This window comes from Arachis stenosperma, chromosome 6, assembly GCF_014773155.1.
Source record: "Arachis stenosperma cultivar V10309 chromosome 6, arast.V10309.gnm1.PFL2, whole genome shotgun sequence".
NCBI classification, from domain to species: domain Eukaryota; kingdom Viridiplantae; phylum Streptophyta; class Magnoliopsida; order Fabales; family Fabaceae; genus Arachis; species Arachis stenosperma.
The window spans coordinates 140,472,458-140,493,529 of NC_080382.1; the positions used below are offsets into that span (position 1 = coordinate 140,472,458).

A 21,072-nucleotide genomic window follows, 5' to 3' on the forward strand; every position below is an offset into this window, starting at 1 on the left:
TACTTTTTACCTCTTTATTTAAAACATACAAATGTAAAATAACATAGTCTTTCTAATTTAAAAGAATGAAATAATAATTATATATATATATGTATTGTATTATTTTGATTAAATAGATTCAAAAAAAAAAGTTATTGAGCTTTTGATTCACGAATATTTAACTTTTAAAAAATTTGAAAATGTATTTAAATTTCTGACTTTTTTAAAATTTGAATATATCAACCTCTTATATTCACTTGGGTTTGTCCGATTTAACAAAAAAATTCTTTGTTGTACTAACTTAGTTGATATGCATACACATATGATAAAATTTTTAAAATTAGACAAAATAGACTCAAGGATCGATGTGTTTAGATTTTGAAAAGATCAAAAACTTAAACGTATTTTTAAATCATTAAAAACTTCTACAAACCAAAAGATCATAGATCAATTTAACCTTTTCTCATTCAAAAATATGTTATTTTAATCCTTTGAAAAAAATGCATGTATATTACTAGAGAATGCATTTTTTAAAATTTTTTTCAATTATTTTTATTAAGCGTAATCTCTCATAGTATATTTTTTAAGTGAGATAAAAAAAATAAATAAAAAGTATTAAATAATAAAAAAATCATATTTAATAAAACAATTGGGTAAATAAAAAAATTATTTTTTTTTCAACACCATCATGACATCATGGCCTCCAGACGGTACCACACAAACACAAGAATACAAGATTAATTAAGGGCGTATATAAAGTGGGTAGCGACCGCCCGGAAGCATGCAGTTAGCACCGAAGCCACCTTTATATTGTGAGTTATAATGATGATGCCTCCTCTTATCAATATCCTTTCTATTTCTTAGTTTTCACACACTTGCATGAGAGGGTTAAAACGGGTTACATGCATGCATGGTTCTTCTATTCTAACCTTTCTTATTTGCAAACCGACGAGTAATTAGTTAATTACTTTATATTAGCACTTATTTATCAAATGATTTGGAACTGCTGAAATCACAACATTATCAATAAGCTTGTCAGAACCCAGAAGTTCTGGTCCTTCATTTTTGGCCAAGTATGTATGCATGCATGACAAATGCTTTTAGAAAGGACATGAATCTTTTTTCTCTTGGATTATTAGTCAAGATCCACCAGCACTCTTTAATTGTTTTTTCTTAAAAACTAGTTATATATTTTGCTAATTTCAGTTATGATTTTTTTTAACGTGAAAATTAATAATTTAGTTATTCTGAAACTAATTGTTAAATAACGAGTGGTGGTGCAAAATGCTAAATGCTAATAATAAATACATATCCTAATGATTAAAAAGACAGTTTAAATTATCAATAATAAATTAGAAAAAACTAGATATGGAGCTACGAATATAAAATTTTGTTTAAAACTAAAAATTAGAGTAAAAACTAATATTTAAAAAATGAAAAAAAAAATTGCAAATCAAGTGTGATTCTAGGATTTGCACCAAAATCGACCAAATTAAAAATTGAATCAGGCCAAGCGGCCTAGCTTGATTGAAAATTTTAAAGCTTATAACAAATGTTATAACTTTTTAATGTTAAGATGTAAGGATCTGTTAGGCTTGTGAACCTTATTATTAAGGTGTAGTTTATGGTGGCCATAAGTTTTGGTGTTTATAGTGGCTATGGATTTTATAAAATAATATTTTTAACTAAACAAAATAAAAAATTAAAGTACAATTCAGTTCTATTAATAAATAATGACATGTTTATGAGTGTAAATAAAAGAAAAAAAATTAGATTATTTATCATATTTTTTGACAGAAAATAATTTATCATTTTCTCTCGTCCTTGAAAATGGAGTTGTTACCAATGCCCAAAATTTAAAAAATAATAGTATCTAAAAATACTTACATTGCATTAATTTTTTTCTCACGTTAATAAATAATTATTTATATCTTTTATTTTTAATTAAAATAATTATTTTATTCTGCAATAAAAAATTTGAAGTCTAAAGTTACTGTTATTAATTAAATTTTAATATTAGTCAAGTAAAATTTAAAATTATTAATTATAAAAAAGAAAGTATAAGTAGACAATGAAAATATTAAATAATGTGAATAATAGATATATCGGATGTTCAATTTACTAGGTGTGGAGATAATTATTCTAATATTAAAATTTAAGTAGATCATTTTTTTGTCAAGAAATATGATAAATGGTCTAATTTTTTTCTTTTATTTACACTCATAAACATGTCATTATTTATTAATAGAACTGAAACGTGCTTTAATTTTTCATTTTGTTTGGTTGAAATATCATTTTGTAAAGTCCATAGCCACCATAGACACCAAAACTTGTGGCCACCATAGACTACACCTATTATCAAACCGGTCTAGACTTGTTTAAAATTAGCATGCAAGATATATACATATATATACTAAGTTTTGTATAATAATTTTTAAATAAATTTTTTTATAAAATTACTCATCTCAAAAATTTAAATTAATAAAAAAAATAAAATTAATCTTAAACAAGAGCCTATTTTAAAGTTGTTTGAGCATTTCCTTCTTATTTATTTATATCATGCCTTATACTATTTTTTACTTTTGGTGTTAATTCAATTCCCAACGAATAAAATAGGGTGTAGGTAAAATTCTCGTGCGGGCCGGATAAGATATGGGTTTGAGTCTCAACTCTATCCGATCAACTCGTACGTTATATATGTATATGTAGTGGATGTTGAATCAAAGACTTCTCACTAAATACAAAAGATTCTTAGCCACTAAAAAAAATCATTAATTGATAATTTAATACTTTTTTTTTTACATCAAAGTCAGTTATATTTTAAATTATCGTCAAGGTATATAATAATGTTAAATCTTTTTTGTAACCCGCAAGTATGGTTGGATACCCGCGAGTTAAGAACGGGCGAATAGGATTAGTGTTGGAATATTATTAACCAACTGATAGGATAGAGTTAAGTTTATATACAAATTTTAACTAGTAGATAAAGTTAAGGTTGGATCTAAATCCTATTATACCCTAATAATATTGCCACCCTTAAATAAAATCACTCATTCAAAAACTAAAGCTCACAAGTAAAGACAAAACTAAACTAATTATTTAAGAAGACTGTGTCTAATAATTTACTAAAAATATTTTATATTATTATTTTTAATAATAAAATAAAAAAAAACCAAATATATAATCTCAATCAAATATTCATACTAGTAAAAGATATATAATGAATAAAAGATATACTAGTAACTTTAACTTTATTGACATGTATATGTAATATTCAATTATTATACAATTTTTTCTTGCAAAATAATAAAATAATTTTATAAATAAATAATAATACATATCATGAATAAAATAAAATAATAATATATAAAAATTATCATTTACAATTTATTTAGTTAAGCAAGACTAACAAAAAATAAAATTAATTTATTTAAATAAAAAAATAAAACATGATTTATTTATTCTATTATTTATTTATATATAATATTTAAAAATAACAAAGATCTAAGAATTTACTTATTCTATTATTTGAACTCTTTTTTTTTCTTTGAAAACATTATGCACACATCCTTATCCAATCCATTATTCCATTTTGAATTTACCAAATCTTTTCAATAAATATGTAAAAAAATTATGGTGACCACTCGCTTATTTCATCTTTTTTTTTTAAGATGTTTTTATATTGTGTTTTAATTAATTTTTGTGTAATTTATTCGGTATTTTTCATCACATATTATTAAATTTCTCAAAAATTTTTTTTTTCAAAAACAATAAAAAACATTTAATTTGGATTAAAACAAAAAAATAATAGATTAACTATTAAATTTTTTTAAAATTATTTATATAAAAAAATATATCACATTCATCAATATATATATATATATATATATATATATATATATATATATATATCTTAAAATTTTTACAAATAAAAAAATAATTAATTTATATTCGTATATTATATAAAATAATTACTATATTATTATTATATTATAGATTAAAATTTACTAATTTAAATTTTGTTTTCATTTTTTATATAAGCATTAGAAATAAATCATTTTTTTATAATAAGATATAGTGTAATAAAATATATATAATATTAATTAATTTTTAAAATATTCTAAAAAATGGTTTTTATAATAAAGTGTTATTAAAAAATTAACATTATAAAAGGTAATTTCAACCAGTATAATATAATAGGTTATCAAATATAGTTAATACAAAACACATTGAATATAAATTCTTATTTAGTTCAAATTTTAAATCATTTTTATTGAATTTTAAATATTTTTATTTTAAAGAGTTAGAATATTTTAACATTATCTTTTTTGTATCTTTTTAATTGAATTTTTTATTTTTTAAATTATAAACCTTATTTATAATTAAGAGTAATATTTTAACACCACTAATTAGTCACACATATAAAAATATCAGAACAATTCTATTATCATAATTATAATCTAACTTTATAAGCAATATAATATAATGAAACTATATATAAGTAATATAACCAAATTTTATCTACATCTATAGTCACATTTCATAAATAATATAATCAAATTATATTTATGTTTATAATTAAAATATGAATAAAAATACAAAAATTTATCATGATGGTTAATTTTTTTCGTTCATAATTCTTTTATTATTTTTGTTGTGAAAATTTTAATTATTTTTATAATTAATTATTTTTTAGAAAAGATAATTCAATAACACAAAAAAGTCTTATTAAGAGTAATTTATTTATATATAATTAAAAAATAATTGAATAATTATATGCGGTAAAAAATTAATATTATTAAAAAAATAAAATTAAAATTTATTTAAAATTAAAAATAAATTTATTTAAAAATAAAATTAAAAATCATGCTTTTTTTTCTTTTTTCTAAAATTTATCTATGAGTAATTCTATAAATATTTTATGATAAATAAAAATATTAAACTCGTACTAAAATTTATTCTAATAAAATTTATTTTTATTTTACTAAACGTTAAATAAACTATTAAAAAGAATTTTGTTTTCTCTATTAGAAAAGAACACTTCCATACTTTTATTATGTTATGGCAATAATTTGGTCTATTATTTTTTAATAATAATAATAATAATAATAATAATAATAATAATAATAATAATAATAATAATAATAATAATAATAAAAGAGTGTGGATCCGATTTTTTTAAACATATTTACTTCTATCTGATTAGAGTGTGGATCCGATTCGATCCAATCCGATCATCTTACAAATCAAATTATATCCACAAATTACAGATCAGATACGGATAAATACTGTGGATTTATGAATATTATTTAATCTATAAACACCCCTAACTACTACTATAGATTCATTGTTGCAAAAGACTGCTTTTTTATTATAAATCATTATTAGATCTTAATTACCATTAAAATAACTTAATTGTCAACAAAGAGATAATACTTATTGGTCTCTAAAATTATGTTCGTATTTCTATCTAATTTCAAAAATTTCGATTTACTCAATTTATTCTCCCAACTTAATAGTTATGACTCACGTTGGTTCCTGATATTATTTTTGTCACAGTCTCACAAAATCGTTAACAACATGCTGAGATGGACCAACGAAGGCTACATTATACGTTCTAGCGACTATTTGATTTGACAATTGAATTTTTTTTACCTTAATTTTTTTTCAACTAAACACTTAAAACCCTAATATGAGTCACGGATACTTAAGTTAAAAAATCAAACTAAGTAAATTGAAACTTTAAAAACCAGATTAAAGCTCGAATATAACTTCAAAACAGAACTTTAACTTATGTAGTGATTAATTTAAATGAGAATAAAATAAATTAAAATTCAACATAATTTTTATCAATGTTTTCAAATTCAAAATTTCTATACCAAAATTAACTAGAATTTCTCTTTAAATTAAGAATTTAATGAAATAGTGACTTTAATTATCTTAACTAATATCCTAATTAATTACTTTTATGTTTTAAAAAAATTGTATATGAGAAAAAAATAATTAATTTGTCTACTTTAATAAATAATTATTTTACTAAACTGAAAGAAACTTTTTTTTATAATTTTTTAAGAATTAATTAATATTATATATATTTTGTTCACTACATTTAGTTATGAAAATTTTATTTATTTCTAATTTTTATATTAAAAACGAAAAAAAATTAAATTAGTGAATTTTAATCTATAATATAATAATAATATAGTAATTGTTTTATATATTTACAAATATAAATTAATTATTTTTTTATTTATAAAAATTTTAAAAGGCTTGAACTTGTTTTTATATATATATTTTGATGAATGTGATATATTTTTTTTATATAAATAATTAAAAAAATTTAATAGTTAATTTATTATCTTTTTTATTTTAGTCTAACTTAAATGTTTTTTTATTATTATTGAAGAATTTAATAATATATAATGAGAAACACTGAATAAATTATATAAAAACTAATTAAAACACAACATAAAAATATCTTTAGCAAAAAATAAAATAAACGTCTTTATCTAAGTAGTCACCAAAAAGTATTTATTAGTTTTTAAACCCACTTAAAATTTTAACTCAACGTAAAATTTTTATTTACTAATATAGTCGTTAACAAGTTTAGGGTCAAAGTAGACTTTCTAACGGTCCATCCTTGCCAAACCTCATGCCTAATATGTAATAACTACAAATATACAATACAAGATTGATATATTAATAATAAGTAACTTGTTAAAATTGTCTTTCAAAAATTATTTGTTCCTTAAATTGGTTTTAAAAAGATATTTCTAATTCATTTTTTTTTAATTGTAAGTTAGTCATATTTATTTTTTTATTACTTTTATTATTAATAATAATAAAATTTGTTGATCCAACACATTAAATATTAATTGTTAACATAATAAATTTATGTATTTAAATTAAATTAACTCCAAATTAAAAGAGTTTTTAAGACATTAAAATTTTTTAATTTAATATTAATTTAATTTAAATTTATAAATTTATTAATCAATTAAAACGGTTAAATGTTTGTTAAGTATATACTGTAACATCATCTAACATATCATATTAATAAATTTTTATACCATTAACAATAAAAATAACAAAAAAATTAATATAATTAACTTATTAAAAAAAAAAAGAAATTAATTTAAATTTTTTTCAAAAATCAATTTAAAAAATGGGTGATATTTTAGGACAATTTTGACTATTCATTCCGATAACATCAAGTCATCAAGCATGAAGTGGCTTGTTTCTATTTCTACCGATCTATGATGTACGGATACTGATACATATACACAGAATACGACACGATATGGAATACGATATGATACGAAACATGTCGATACACAAATTTTAAAATTTTACGAGGACACGTATAAATATAAAATATAAAGTATTTTTTAGATAAATCGTAATGATATTTTGATATTTTATTGATATTAAAATATAAATTAAATTTTGTAATTATTTTTAATGTCTTATTTTAATTATATCAAGTATTTAAAATATTTTTTATTTTAATAAATAATAATATATACTATATCTAAATTTATTTTAAGAATATATATTAAGAATAAGACTGGACATGTTGATACGTGATAGTATTTAGGTGTGTCTAGAAAAGAATTTTTTATTTTTTATTAAGACACGGTGGAACACAATAGACACGCATGTCGAACGAGTATCGGTAAGTGTCGTATCCAAAATGTGTCGGACACACAGAAACAATCAACACCATGGAAGAAATAGTTTACAAAAAAAGAAGACAGTAATACTAGAGTTAATTCAGCAACTCCAATCCTTAACCATATTCCTACTGATTACCCTTGTCTCAATCTATCAACCTTTTGATCCGCCTGACTAACACCTGCAAAATAATCATAATTTGCTTCAAACTACAATTCTCGGAAAATCGATCCTAACTTACTCATATATTATTTGGACAACCCAGTACACTTACTGATATAACTGTACAGAATATAGAGACTCGTGCACCAAATTTTTAACAGCAAAATATCCGTAATTCATAGCTACCAATCCTTCCAATTTTCCCCAATAGAAAACGGAAAATAAATAAATAAATATATAGAAATAAAAAAATATTCAGTGAAGCTTTGTGAGCACGCATATTAACTACAGTGTCTTCGGGGGAAAAAAAATGTTGGTTGAGCAGAGTATAAATTAGTATGCCAAAGAACAAAACCAATGCGTGGACTCAACGGTCTCTTACTCCTTAAAAAACCGAAACCGTTTTCTCTCTCTGCAATGTAGGTCGCCGAACAATGGCAAACTGTCACCGGAACAACGTCGGATCCCTCGTTCTCGGCCACCACCCTACAAAGTCCTCCGCCGCTACCGTTAGCGGCAACGTCCGCCTGTGGAACTCCCTATCCGCCGCCTCCTTCCGCCGCATTATCTTCGACGCCCTCAGCTGCGGTGGCGCCGCTTACCGCCGGAATAATCACACCGACTCAGCCTCCTCCACCGACGGATCCGATTCCGACTCCGAATGCCCGAAACCTAACCCTAACCCGAAGCGCAATGTGAGGTCCGAGAAGCTCTCGGATCTCCTGAGCATGGCGGATTCGGAGGTGGACGCGGAAACCGAGACGAAGAAGAAGGAGGAGGCTCTTGACGACCTGAAGCGCCTCGTGTCGGAGCTTCAGGCGGAGGATTCGCCTCCGGTAAAGCGAGTAGCCGCAGCTTCCGCCGTGAGGAGGCTGGCGAGGGAGGACGCTGAGGTTAGAGTGACGTTCGCAATGCTCGGAGCGATTCCGCCGCTTGCAGCCATGCTCGATTTAGAAGACCTCGATTCTCAGGTAGCTTCGCTCTACGCGTTGCTTAACCTTGGAATCGGAAACGATGCGTGAGCTGCTGCTTCTTCTTCTTCTTTTAATTGTTTGAATTTATTTTTCTTTTTCTGTGTATCACTGTATTGATTGAGTTGTTATGTGTCATTTTCAATGTCAACGTTCTCTCTCTCTCTCTTTTCTTTTTTCTTGATCAGACATGTTGTGTTGTTCAACGCGATTAACCTATTTTAATTTCGTTATTCTCATCTTTCTTTCATTATTCAGTTTTCATTCTGCGGTCATTTGCGCGCATTGATTGATTCTTCTTCTTTGGCCAGTTAATTGTTCTTGAAATGAGAATCCTATGCTTTTTTGTTTGTTGTGTGTGGTTCTATTAATGCATTCAAACTGAGTAGGGAAGGGAAAATCGTAGCTTTGTGTTTTTTTCTGTTGTTTTATTTTCCAATTACACTTTGCAAGAGCACCTTTTTCTCCCTTCATGTTAGCATGCTTAATCATAAAATTTGATCATTTCCCCCTTTTCTTATTATTTGGCCATTTTTCTCTGTCTTTTTTGCGCATTCATTCATTTAATTTGTGGTGATTAGCTAGTTGGACTGACGAGCCTGTGATTTTTAATATTTTTTATACATTTTTCGTGATTCTCTGCTGCTCTGTTTTCACATTCCACTTTTGCATATACTAATTTTCATGAAAATTTTCGTGGTTAATTTCCAAATTCTGTGATTTATTTAATAAAAAATTTATTTTATTTTTCTTTGCAGAAATAAAGCTGCTATTGTGAAAGTTGGGTCTGTACACAAGATGTTGAAGCTAATTGAATCTCCAGATTCTGTGGAAACATCAGTTTCAGAAGCAATAGTTGCAAACTTTCTCGGATTGAGTGCTTTGGATTCGAACAAACCAATAATTGGATCCTCTGCAGCAGTACCATTCCTAGTTAGAACCCTCCAGAATTTAGATAATAAAACAAGCTCCCAAGCCAAACAAGATGCTCTCAGAGCAATGTACAATCTTTCAATCTTCCCAGGCAATGTTTCATTCATTTTGGAAACCAACTTGGTCCCATTTCTGATAAACTCCGTAGGAGATATGGAAGTAACCAACCGAGCCCTCGCAATCCTAAGCAACTTGGTGTCAACAAGAGAGGGTAGGAAGGCCACTAGTGCCGTCCCGGATGCTTTCCCTATCCTTGTAGATGTGTTGAATTGGACCGACTCACCGGAATGCCAAGAAAAGGCATCTTATGTTTTGATGATAATGGCGCACAAATCTTATGGCGATAGGCAGGCCATGATTGAGGCTGGGATTGCGTCGTCACTCCTTGAGTTGTCCCTTCTTGGTACCACATTGGCACAGAAAAGGGCCTCAAGGATATTGGAATGTTTGAGGGTAGACAAAGGGAAGCAGGTTTCAGGGAGCTTTGGAGGGAATTTAGGCGCAACGGTATCGGCCCCAATCTGCGGATCGTCATCGTCTTGTGCAAAGATGGATGGAGGGGGAAAGGATGGTTCGGACGAGGAGGAGGAGATGATGAGTGAGGAGAAGAAAGCAGTGAAGCAGTTAGTCCAGCAGAGTCTGCAAAACAATATGAGGAAGATTGCTAAAAGGGCCAATTTGCCTCAAGATACTGTTCCTTCAGATCATTTTAAATCACTCACTGCAAGTTCAACTTCGAAGAGCCTGCCATTTTGAAGAGTTAGTCTTCAATTCATAATTGTTTTGATCTTTCATTTTATGTCTATAGCTCGTTATAAGCCTTTGTCAAAATCATATTAGATAGTTGTTAAATTATTTTTAGTTTTAGTTTTTTTCTCTGGTAGCATCCATTCTTTCTGGGTTGCTGTTGTCTGTTGGGTGTGTTTTAAAGGCAGATCCTGTTTCTATGACATGAGCATGAATACGAACCATCCAACACAAAAAACTCACTGTTTAAAATTGAGACCCTTTAAACTATAGAAATGGACAATAACCTGTATGAGTTTTTCCCTTTGTCATTTGTAAACACACTGCAATGATAGTGGGGGTTCCTGCCAATAAGGGGTATGCATGAAAATTGAACAAATCTTAGGGCTTTTTCAGTCAAACAATTGATGTTAGTGTCCCTACATTCCAGGAGTCACTTTCAAACCATAGTACAGTCTTGTCTCCTTAATGGCCCTACTATGTGTTTTATTATATTTAATCTAATTGGAGCCAATTAGGAAAAGGTTGTAGGTCATTATCATCACTCTATATAAACAGAGACTGTTCAATGCAGTTTCTCTATTTGAGAATCTTTCCCCCTGTTGGTTTGTCAATTCCTCGTGGTTTTGTGCTTCGGGAATCTTGGATAATGAGTTGATTGTAGTTTATTATGCTTAATTGCTTATGCATTTTCAATCAGATTAATAAGCCATTAAGTTAAAACCCTTGATATTTATGAGTAATGATATATATATTCTTAAATATTAAAAAGGTTTAACTAATATGTATTCTTAAGACACATAATAAAAGATTTTAATTTTTTTCTTTCAATAAATGTAATTTTAACATATAGTCTTAGGGCATAAGATAGCAAAATTCAATATAAAATATATAAATGTGTTGAAATCTTGGAAAAAAGAGTAATGATATAGCCATCTAGTAATTATTCAAATAGTTTAATGCCATATGAATAAGTTTACTGAAGTGTAGTGTATAATATATATTTCTTTTTCAACTATTCGCAGATCCATATGTGATGGAAGAAAGGGTTACAACTTAGATCTGGTATGAGTGCATGGCTGAGCTGTTGTTGCAAATAAGTATGTATGGCATTTTGTCCCCACTATGTAAATGTTAGGTGATGGTCCTTGTGGGGTTCTCATTTTGTAATGCTATCTTCTCATATTTGCTTTTAATTTTGTTGACTTTTTTATGTAAATATTCTTATGTTAATGTAGTTATTGGTTTCATAAAATTAATTTAATTAGGCCACTCTTCCCATCATGTGCTACACTACACTGCCTCTTGAGGGTTGATTTTCTTTAATTTTTCCGCTATTGCGGTTTCAAAGGTTTGTCTTTTTATATTAGCAATATTTGCATGTTTTTAAAGTATATTTAAAACATTTTTTTTAGCATGCACAATATAACACCTTTTTTCTCCATATTTGTCTCAAACAGTTCAAAAATGATTTAATGTTATTCCATTTTAACTCAATTGAAAATTACTAATAAAGATATTGCCATAAATATTGTATGTGATAAATTCTTATAATATTTTTAACTTTTTACCATGAATAAATTAAAAAATAGCTAAAAATAATAAATTTAAAATAGAAAAATAAAAAAAATTAATTCATGACAGATTTAGCATATCATGATCATGTTTTCCATTCCACGTCATTATTTCAAATTCTTATATCTTTCTATAAGATCCTTTTTTCCCTACTAAATTGAAGAAAATAATTAGTTTAAAAAAATTTACATACATATTCATTAGTACCTTGATAGAATTAAAAGTGAGAATAATATTTAGACTTTTTAAAAACGTTTGAAATACAAATAAAATTAAAAAATATTAACAAGATTGATATTTATTATAATATTTGAGAAAAATATTTTTATATTTCTTTTTAAAAAATACCATCTCTGTCCAATAGCATTTATGCGAGATATTTTTTAATTTTTATATGAAAATATATAGGTATCTTTAATCTAATCAATTGTTTAAGAATGGCTTTTAAGTTTTTTTAAATTGATAAATTAATTTTAGCAGTTTCTTAACCACACACATCTTAAAAGTAATATTGATCCTTTATAATTTTACAGGGTGCCATAGTAATTTCATAAACATATAATGTATGTAAATTCTGGAAAAGCAGGCGTCAATTAGTGGTTGGCACTATAGTCAATTTCCTGATTCGGTGGCAACAAATTTGAGAATTTGCGTTGAAACTTGAGAGAAAATGATGTGAAGATTAGTTCATACAAAAAAGATGTTGTACGTGTGTTTTTATAATAATCAATTGCATATCCTTTTCTGAACAAAGGGTTATTCCAAACAATCATAATGAGTATATAAATAGTAATTAATTACACAAAGTTTTCAACCTAAATTATCTTAAAGTAAACCACAATAATTGCATTTGCAATTAAATTAACATGATGTCACCCATTCAAGCTTCATGCCAAAGCCAATAAATTAGACAAAGGCAATTTTTCTTTGTCAAACTGAACTATATATAACTTCATTCACATGCTGCTCAATGAAAAAATTGCATTATAAAGCAATGTTGTTGGGGGAAAAAAATGAAATGAAAGTTTTAAATAATTCAGTGCTTGTGTATGATGATGTTATACATACATCATACATGTCATATTTAGGGTAAACTGAATATGTGGGGACTTTGATAAATGAGAAATGATCTTATGAAAATCTACACATAAATGTGTGCATCATAAATTGCATAGTACCATGACATTAGCAGTGTATCCCCCCACGAAAATTATTGTGAAGATGGGGCCACCAGTGTGTCTAAGAAAATTTTCTGAAATAAATAAAGGGTTTATCAATCATGTACTTTAAAAATATAGGTTAAAATTATAAATTAAAAAATATTAAAAATATAAAAAAGTTTAAATTTTTATTATATTTATTTTATATTTATTAAATAAAAAAATTTAAATTTTTTTATTAATAATAAATTTATTATCATGTGTCCTTAAGATATATATTAATTAAATCCACCAATAAATAAATAAATAAACAGAGTTTGATTCTCTCTTTAGGTTTATGTATTATCTTTGCAGAGCCTGTCCCAATCACTACTATATATTGACCTAAGTCAATGATTTGTGACACTATTATAATTAATTGTAAAAATGTTGAACTATATTATTAGTTTTAGTTTTTCCTTTAATTTCCCTTTCTCAAACTTCAAAGTAAAATGTTAGTAGTCTATGATATCTGGTCAGTGGTCTCAATAGACACAAATGATTACACTTTCTCTTTTATTCTTTTGGTAAAGTGTGGGGATTTCATTATAAATCACATGATTGCTCTTTGCACATGCAATTGTTATAAAATAAAAAGCATCAACAAAATGAAGCAAACAAAGAGGAAATCAAGGTAAAGACAATTGTTGGACAACTAATTAAATGTTTCTTGTGTCCAGTTAAAAGTAAAAGTAAAAAAGTAAAAACCTGCAAAGGCAAAATATATAATGGGCACGCCTTTAATAGAAAAGGTTACATAATTGTTATATATGGTACCACATTCCATAATTAATAATGTTTTCTTTGCAGATTTTAGAGGCCCTACATCAAGAGGGTATGTAGCATAACTTTGTTAATTCATATATATATATAATGACCCTAAAACAATTGATGTTACTGATATACCCTTGAATCATAGTGTTAAAAACAAAAAATTGTCATAGACAAAAATATACTTAAATTTTGTTATTTACAAACATACCTTTAAATAATTAAAAAAAATATAATAAAAATATCTAAAAGAATATTTTTTTTTTGAAAGTGGTAAACAACTTTGTATTTGACAAACTTCTTATCTATTTGATTTAAAATTTTATAGAAATATTTAGATAACTATTTAAAAAATACACACATACAAATCGGATAAAAATTTGATTTTTATATTTTTTTTTATTTTTTAAAAGTATTATTAGTTGTTGACAGAAAAATCATAAAAAATATATATTTAGCGAAAAATCACCAAATTTTAAAGATAAAAATATCTCATTTTTTTAATCATACTTACAAAAATACATCAAAATCAATTTTTACAATATTTTTTGAAAATATTATTTAATGTTGAGTATTTTATCACATTTTAAAAATATTTGAAAATATTTTTATCAATAAACAAATTTAAATATATTTTTGGTGGTTTACCTAATCGTTTATTTAAAAATTTTGAGCATATTATTAATACTTCCACTCCATGACTCGTTTCTACATTAACAAATTTCTACACCATTCAACAAGAGATATATTAACTATCATTTCATATACATTCTCTTACATCTAGTTAGACACTATTTTGATATTAATAGCTTTAATAATTAATATGTGTTATTTTATTTATTAATTAAAAGAAATTAAAATGTATAATTAATTAAATAACTATTTTATTTCTATACAAATATCAGAAATATTTGGTATATAATAAACAGTGTTATTGTTTTGTGAACATTTAATATGTAGTATATAGAGTTAGAAGGGACTGAGGGAGTAGTTGAAAGTTACATGAGTTGTCGTTGTAGGAGTAGTTTGATGTGCTTGTCCTTCTAAGAACAACACAACGAAATACATGTGGTAAAACAAAAAAGTTGAGGCCAAAATCTGACGAAAATTTTCGAAAGTGGACCATTATTATCATGCATAGATGATACATGAATCTATACTATAAGGACACCGACTATACTATACTATACATATACAACACATTAAATGAGCCGTATTATTTGGTGTTTCGTAATAAATATACAAATCGGATAATTTCCATTTATTCACTAATTACTAAATATATATGTTTACTAGGAATAATGAGGAGTTAGTCGACAAATTTATAGCAAACCTATTTCTACTATTTTATGTATATTAGGCAAAATAATTAGATTTTTTTATCATTAATTTTTAAGTTAATAGTTGGTTGGGAAGATTTGTTGAAAAAAAATCTTACTCTCACTCCTTTGAATATTATTTTTTTTCCTTTTTATAACACTATTTTTTGAGTTTATATATATTTATTAATTATAATACATTTTGGAGCATGGGCATTTGCTAGGTTGGGGATACAATCCACACTCTCAAATTAAATTTTTGTCGTCATTTCAATTTTTAGATATTTCTATAAAAGCTCGCATTTGCAGGTTTTTGTTGTCATTTTCAATTTTACATATTATGTTGTTATAATTAGTATTTAATGTACTAGCTCACAATTTAGCCTTTGATACTACTATTTATCTTAACAAATATATGAGAATTTGAATCCCTAGCCATCAATAATGAAGAATGCTAACCTTAATCATCAACTTGGAATAGTTGGCGCTTCTCTCTGTTAATTAGTCAAGTGACAATGGCTCTGGTAAAATTCTCCGAGACGCGGGATCTTTGCGGGAACTGTTTCGAATGGAGATCTGATTGTGGAGAATTTTTTCTGTAGGGATAGGGATAGGGGACAAAATTTCCTCGAGACAGACGCGGAGACCCAAGTGGAAATTCCTGCCCCATCCCCACTAATCCCCGAAGTTCATAAATTTACTGAATTGTCCTTAATAGTTTATTTCTCATATATGTTTTTTAGTCATTTCACACACACATATATATATATATAGAAACCCAAAACTCCTAATCCTCATTTGCATAACTCTTCTTCAATTCAGAAATCTCTAACGTTGTCCATACTCCATCCAACATCTCTTGCCGCTCTTCCTTCTCATCGCATCGTCACACCTCACCGTGCCATAATCCTCACCGCGTCGTGCTCTCTATTTGCGGCGTTCTTTTCCGTAACTTTGTCGTCGTGTCCATTCTCCTCTCTGTTGCCGCGTCTCCTACCGTGTCCACTTCTCTATCTTTTGGCTCGCCGTTGCATCCTCCCATTGCGTCATTTCAAAAGAAGTCACCATCTTGTTGTTTAGGCTTTTTGTATAAAATCTTGTTATTTTTGTATAGAATGGATACTTACACCTCTATTCATATGGAAATTAATAATTAATTAGAACTATCAGATAGATGGGGAATGGGGTCCTATGAAAAATGGAGATGGGGAGCAATATTCCCCCACGACAGGAACAGGGGCGGGGACAGAGAGTAAATTTGGGGGCAGAGATGAGAAGCAGGGAGGCATCCCCCTCTCCCGCCCCCGTCCTACTCTATTGACATCCCTACTGGCTCTAGCTTTATCGGAAAAAAGGAAAAGAAAAAGAGAATACTCTCCTAGTTAGGGAGAATTATCTCTTTTAAAAGAGAAAATTATTATTTTTTACTACAAAAAATTCAGATGTTAAACAATTGTATTCATGAAAATATACATTATTCAATACTCATGAAAGGTTGAGTAGTTTAATAAAATTACCTAATGCATAAACTATCTGTTTTGTATAATTTTATTGAATTAATCCAATTTTCTTTAATGAATATGAAGTTAATTTATATTTTTAATTATTTAAATTGTCAACATTCAAATATTTGAAGACAGTTATCTTATACTTTACAAGACTTAAGTAAGACCCAAAAAAAAATTTATAAAATGGGAGATTACATTTTACAAGATCAGATGAAATAAAAAAAAAAAAAAAATCATTTTCCATCCTACACTAAACACCAAATTAAAGTGACCATGCAGGATAGGTATAATGGCACAATTTCCCTCATCATAAGAATTGAACAAACTATGCATGCATGCAGGCAGGACTTAAAGAAAAGTCGAGAATGCCCATTTTTGTTTCTTCTTAATAAACCACACTGCCTTATTAGTCATTAGCATCATTTACCATGTTGTGCATGTAAATCCATTGGCTCATAGAAAAACCCTTTTCTTCTCATTTGACTTTCTACTGTAATTTCCTAAGTCTTTTATTCTTGTGGACTTTCAGTAACACACTCTGATCTTTAAACTGAATCAAATCCAATAGGCACACTAAAATTCGTTTTAGAAGAACTTAGGTTCACTAAAATACTTTACTTTTATTTTTTTATTCATTTTTCTTATCAAATCTGGATTGTCTCTTATGGTGAACCAAACTGAAAGAAATATAATTCAAAATTAATGGTTCACTTTATTAACAGAGCTGAATCTGAATTGTCAAGTGATGGAATTAAACTTCCTTTTTCAGTAAAAAAAATCCATTTCTGTCATATTCCCATCTTAGTCCTGCCATAAGAGTTATTAATAAATATTAAATAAAATATACATAAGAAACTGAAGATATTGCAGAAGATCATCCTCAAAAATATGCTCGTGAATATTTTACTCATCTACATCTATAATTAGAATTCAGAGAATGTGCAAACTCCAAATTTTGTGTTACTCTTAAATTAGTACATGGTAGAATGCATTTAAATAAATCAAGTCTCTCTCTTTTTGGTTTCAGTGATTGGAAGGTAAATACCTTCTGCTGCCAACCAAATGTTGTTAGCATTCTTCTCACCAACACCACAAACCTAATCAAATAAAGTAAATCATAATTATGATCATAATCCAATTCCAACACTTTAAAGCTCATTTAAGAGAAATATATATATGTAAGTTGTAAATTTTCTTCTAAAACTATGTTAAATTGGACATCAAAGAAATGACCCATTAACATATTGTGTGTGTGGAAATTCAATCGTAAAAATGTGACTTTCTATCTAAATTGGGGTACCAAATTGAAATTTAGAGGAACACAAAATTGGATCTACACTACTTATAAAACAGAACAAGGAAATTCAAACATTTCTTCAGCACTCACTTCATGATTCATACCATTACTAATGTACTATATATACTGATTTATATTATAACTAACCCTTATACTACTAATTGGATTGTTTTACCTAGCCCTACAATTACTAATTAAGATATTGGGCCTAATTGGGCTTTTGAATCTCATGATCATAACATAACATTTCCTGTTCTTCACAAATCAAAGCTAAACTTTTTTTTTTGGTATAAAAGCTAAACTTAATAAAGAGCAAGCCTTATACCAAACACAAAGAGCACAACATTTTCATGTCCCAAAAACCAAAAAGAGGAGCATAACATTTTATTGTTGAACTAATAAGTCCCAAGAGCTTCACATTTAAATTAACTTTCCATTTAACCAGCATAAGATTGATTTGTTGACAAAGTAGTCCCTGGACAATTTATAATTACACTAGTACTGAAAAGATTAGAGTGTTCATTTTAGTGTTAAGCGAATAACTACTTTGTTAAGTAGAAGCAATACCATAGGATAATTATGAAGGCATGTATGAGTGCACTAATAAGAAATTTTTTTCATAGAAGAAAACATTCTTAATTATTGTTACCTCATGGTGTCCCCCAACAATTCTTGATGAGTATGTCATATCATGACTATGTAGATAGCCTCCAGTTTTCAAATGTTGAAGCCAAATCTTCTGATCTTGTTTCCAATTTTTCCCACTTCCTTCTATTAGAAGCCTAAAGGAAAACAAAGTAAAATACTAATAATTTATGAAGCATCTTAGAGAATGTTGAGATCTAAATATTCTCACAAAGATAAAATTTAATGTCTCACTTCCAATTGTCTCCTTTGTCCGATTCAGAATCGTCTCCATAGCAACTCACCTATATGTGCAGTTCCATTTGAAAAATATTAGAAAATAAATTAAAAGAGACTTGTTCCTTTGCAAATTGCATCAATGATAAAAACTGTTTAGATAATAATCACTCATTCTATTCCATAAATAAGCCATTTTAACTTTTCTGGTATATTTATTTATAACTCAATATATCAAGATATAAATTGTGTCTGAATACATTAATCTATAAAAGCAATAGAAGTATTAATAGACTCCTTATGAAAATACCAAAGGAAGAGAGTAATTAATGAATAACTAACCTCAAGATTGTTTGAAATTGGGGAAGCATGCATATGGCTGTGAAGCCATTTTCTTGTTCCCAAGTGCTGCAATCTAATAATTGTTCCACTTTTAATGGTATCACCTTGTTTGGCAGAACTCCCTTTTTCAGGCCTAACAATCTGCAACAAAATATTAATGCCATGTAACTTTTGAGAACTACAACAACTACTATTCCATCATGTTATTTAGCAATGAAGAATCTTAGCTTAGAAAAAATGTTATTATGACTATTAAGTTTCAATGCATATGTCTACCAACAAAAGAGGCTATTAGGTGTTCAATAGAAAACAAAAAATTGCCATGAAATACCATTCAGAATTTTTCACCTGTATACATCATATAAATACAAACACAATATATTCTAACACAATTATTTATCTCATATTTTGTCCATTAAAAAATAAGAATAGTGAAACACAATTCTTTTATCTTGTCTTTGTTTCATGTTTTTGTATTTTCTTACATGAACAGACCCTCTGTACAGAGTCTTAAAGAATTGGATTAGCCACTATCAGAAAAAAAGTTAAATTAGATAGCATAATTCAATTTTAAATTTTTAATAAATAAAAATAAAAAGGAAAGAAGTTACACTAACCTAGTAGCTATTGGAATCATCGACAGTGGGGATACCAGTAACCGATTGTTGTCCACTGCCAGAACCATATGGAACGTCTTGAGAATGCAAACGGCATTTTGTCTTCTCATGCATCAGCTTCAGAACACTTCCATATGTTACCAGCACCTATATACAATATATGCTAACATCAAATTAATCTTACATTAGATTTTATAAAGTAACAATGAAGGCTTTATAATTATGCTATGTGTATGCTAAATAGAGCATAGCAGCTAACAATATTGAGTGATGTGACACAATAATTTTGTAGTTGCAGTCCCCACAACTCTAATTCACACAACAAGACTGAATTTCGTAACTGCTAATTCAGAACTTTCAAGGAACAAATCCGCAATAAGTTACAACTTACAACAAATAACAAAGGTGGCAATGAATCCAATCCATTTCAAGTTACAATAAATGGCAGGGTAATCAGACACAAACCATCGCACATTATGCAGGGTATGAGAAAAAGTCGCATCCAAAAGTGTATAATATTGGAATTTAAAACCCTAATCACAATTATAGTAATAGCCTTCATAACGCAAAAGTCTCTACACTGGCTGAAGATAAGGATCAATCAAAGCATCACGTATATTATCAGAAGTAACATGTTTTCAGTATCAATTAACTACCTTATAATTAATAAGAAGTAAGATTACGCATTTATAAAGTTTATATATATAAACACCTTATGGAGGATATATAGCAATTATATATAAAGAAAGAAAGAGAAAAATAATGGATTGAATTGAAACCTCGGAGGGACTTTCAGAGGAAGAAGGAGATTTGGCGGAAGAAGAATGAAGGAGAAGAGTGAAGAAGATAAACAAGGCCAAAGCCATGAAATGAATAAGAATAAGAATGAGAAACGCAATATAATTATTTATGAAAAATTCATGTTATTTAGTTCATTGCATGATCTATATAATACAGTTGATCACTTCAGTACAGGAAATTAGGAATTAGGAATATATCCTTAAAAACACTTAAATTCTAATATTAAACCTATGAGATATGTTACACATCCAAACATTATTGTCATCTAAGTTTATTCAAATAGGTTTAATACTAATAAAAACCACTTTTATTAAAA

At 27.4% G+C, this 21,072-nt stretch overlaps 1 protein-coding gene and 1 pseudogene across 1 annotated transcript; one reads left to right on the forward strand and one right to left on the reverse strand.

Annotated features, from left to right (window-relative positions):
* The first annotated feature begins 8,187 nt into the window (after window positions 1-8,187).
* Window positions 8,188-11,749, forward strand: LOC130933238 (U-box domain-containing protein 7). Its single transcript, XM_057862792.1, has 3 exons — window positions 8,188-8,833; window positions 9,545-10,478; window positions 11,492-11,749. The coding sequence occupies exons 1-2, from the start codon at window positions 8,250-8,252 to the stop codon at window positions 10,473-10,475; spliced, it is 1,515 nt and encodes a 504-aa protein (XP_057718775.1). The 5' UTR covers window positions 8,188-8,249; the 3' UTR covers window positions 10,476-10,478; window positions 11,492-11,749.
* Window positions 11,750-17,839: 6,090 nt separating this feature from the next.
* Window positions 17,840-20,090, reverse strand: LOC130934831 (stromal cell-derived factor 2-like protein; annotated as a pseudogene).
* Window positions 20,091-21,072: the final 982 nt, after the last annotated feature.

What these genes read in the sequence shown, in the direction of transcription:
- LOC130933238 (XM_057862792.1), top strand. Translation starts at nt 8,250, where the DNA reads ATGGCAAACTGTCACCGGAACAACGTCGGATCCCTCGTTCTCGGCCAC. An exon ending in CTTGGAATCGGAAACGATGC is followed by an intron (nt 8,834 to 9,544) that starts GTGAGCTGCTGC and finishes TTTTCTTTGCAG; the next exon opens with AAATAAAGCTGCTATTGTGA.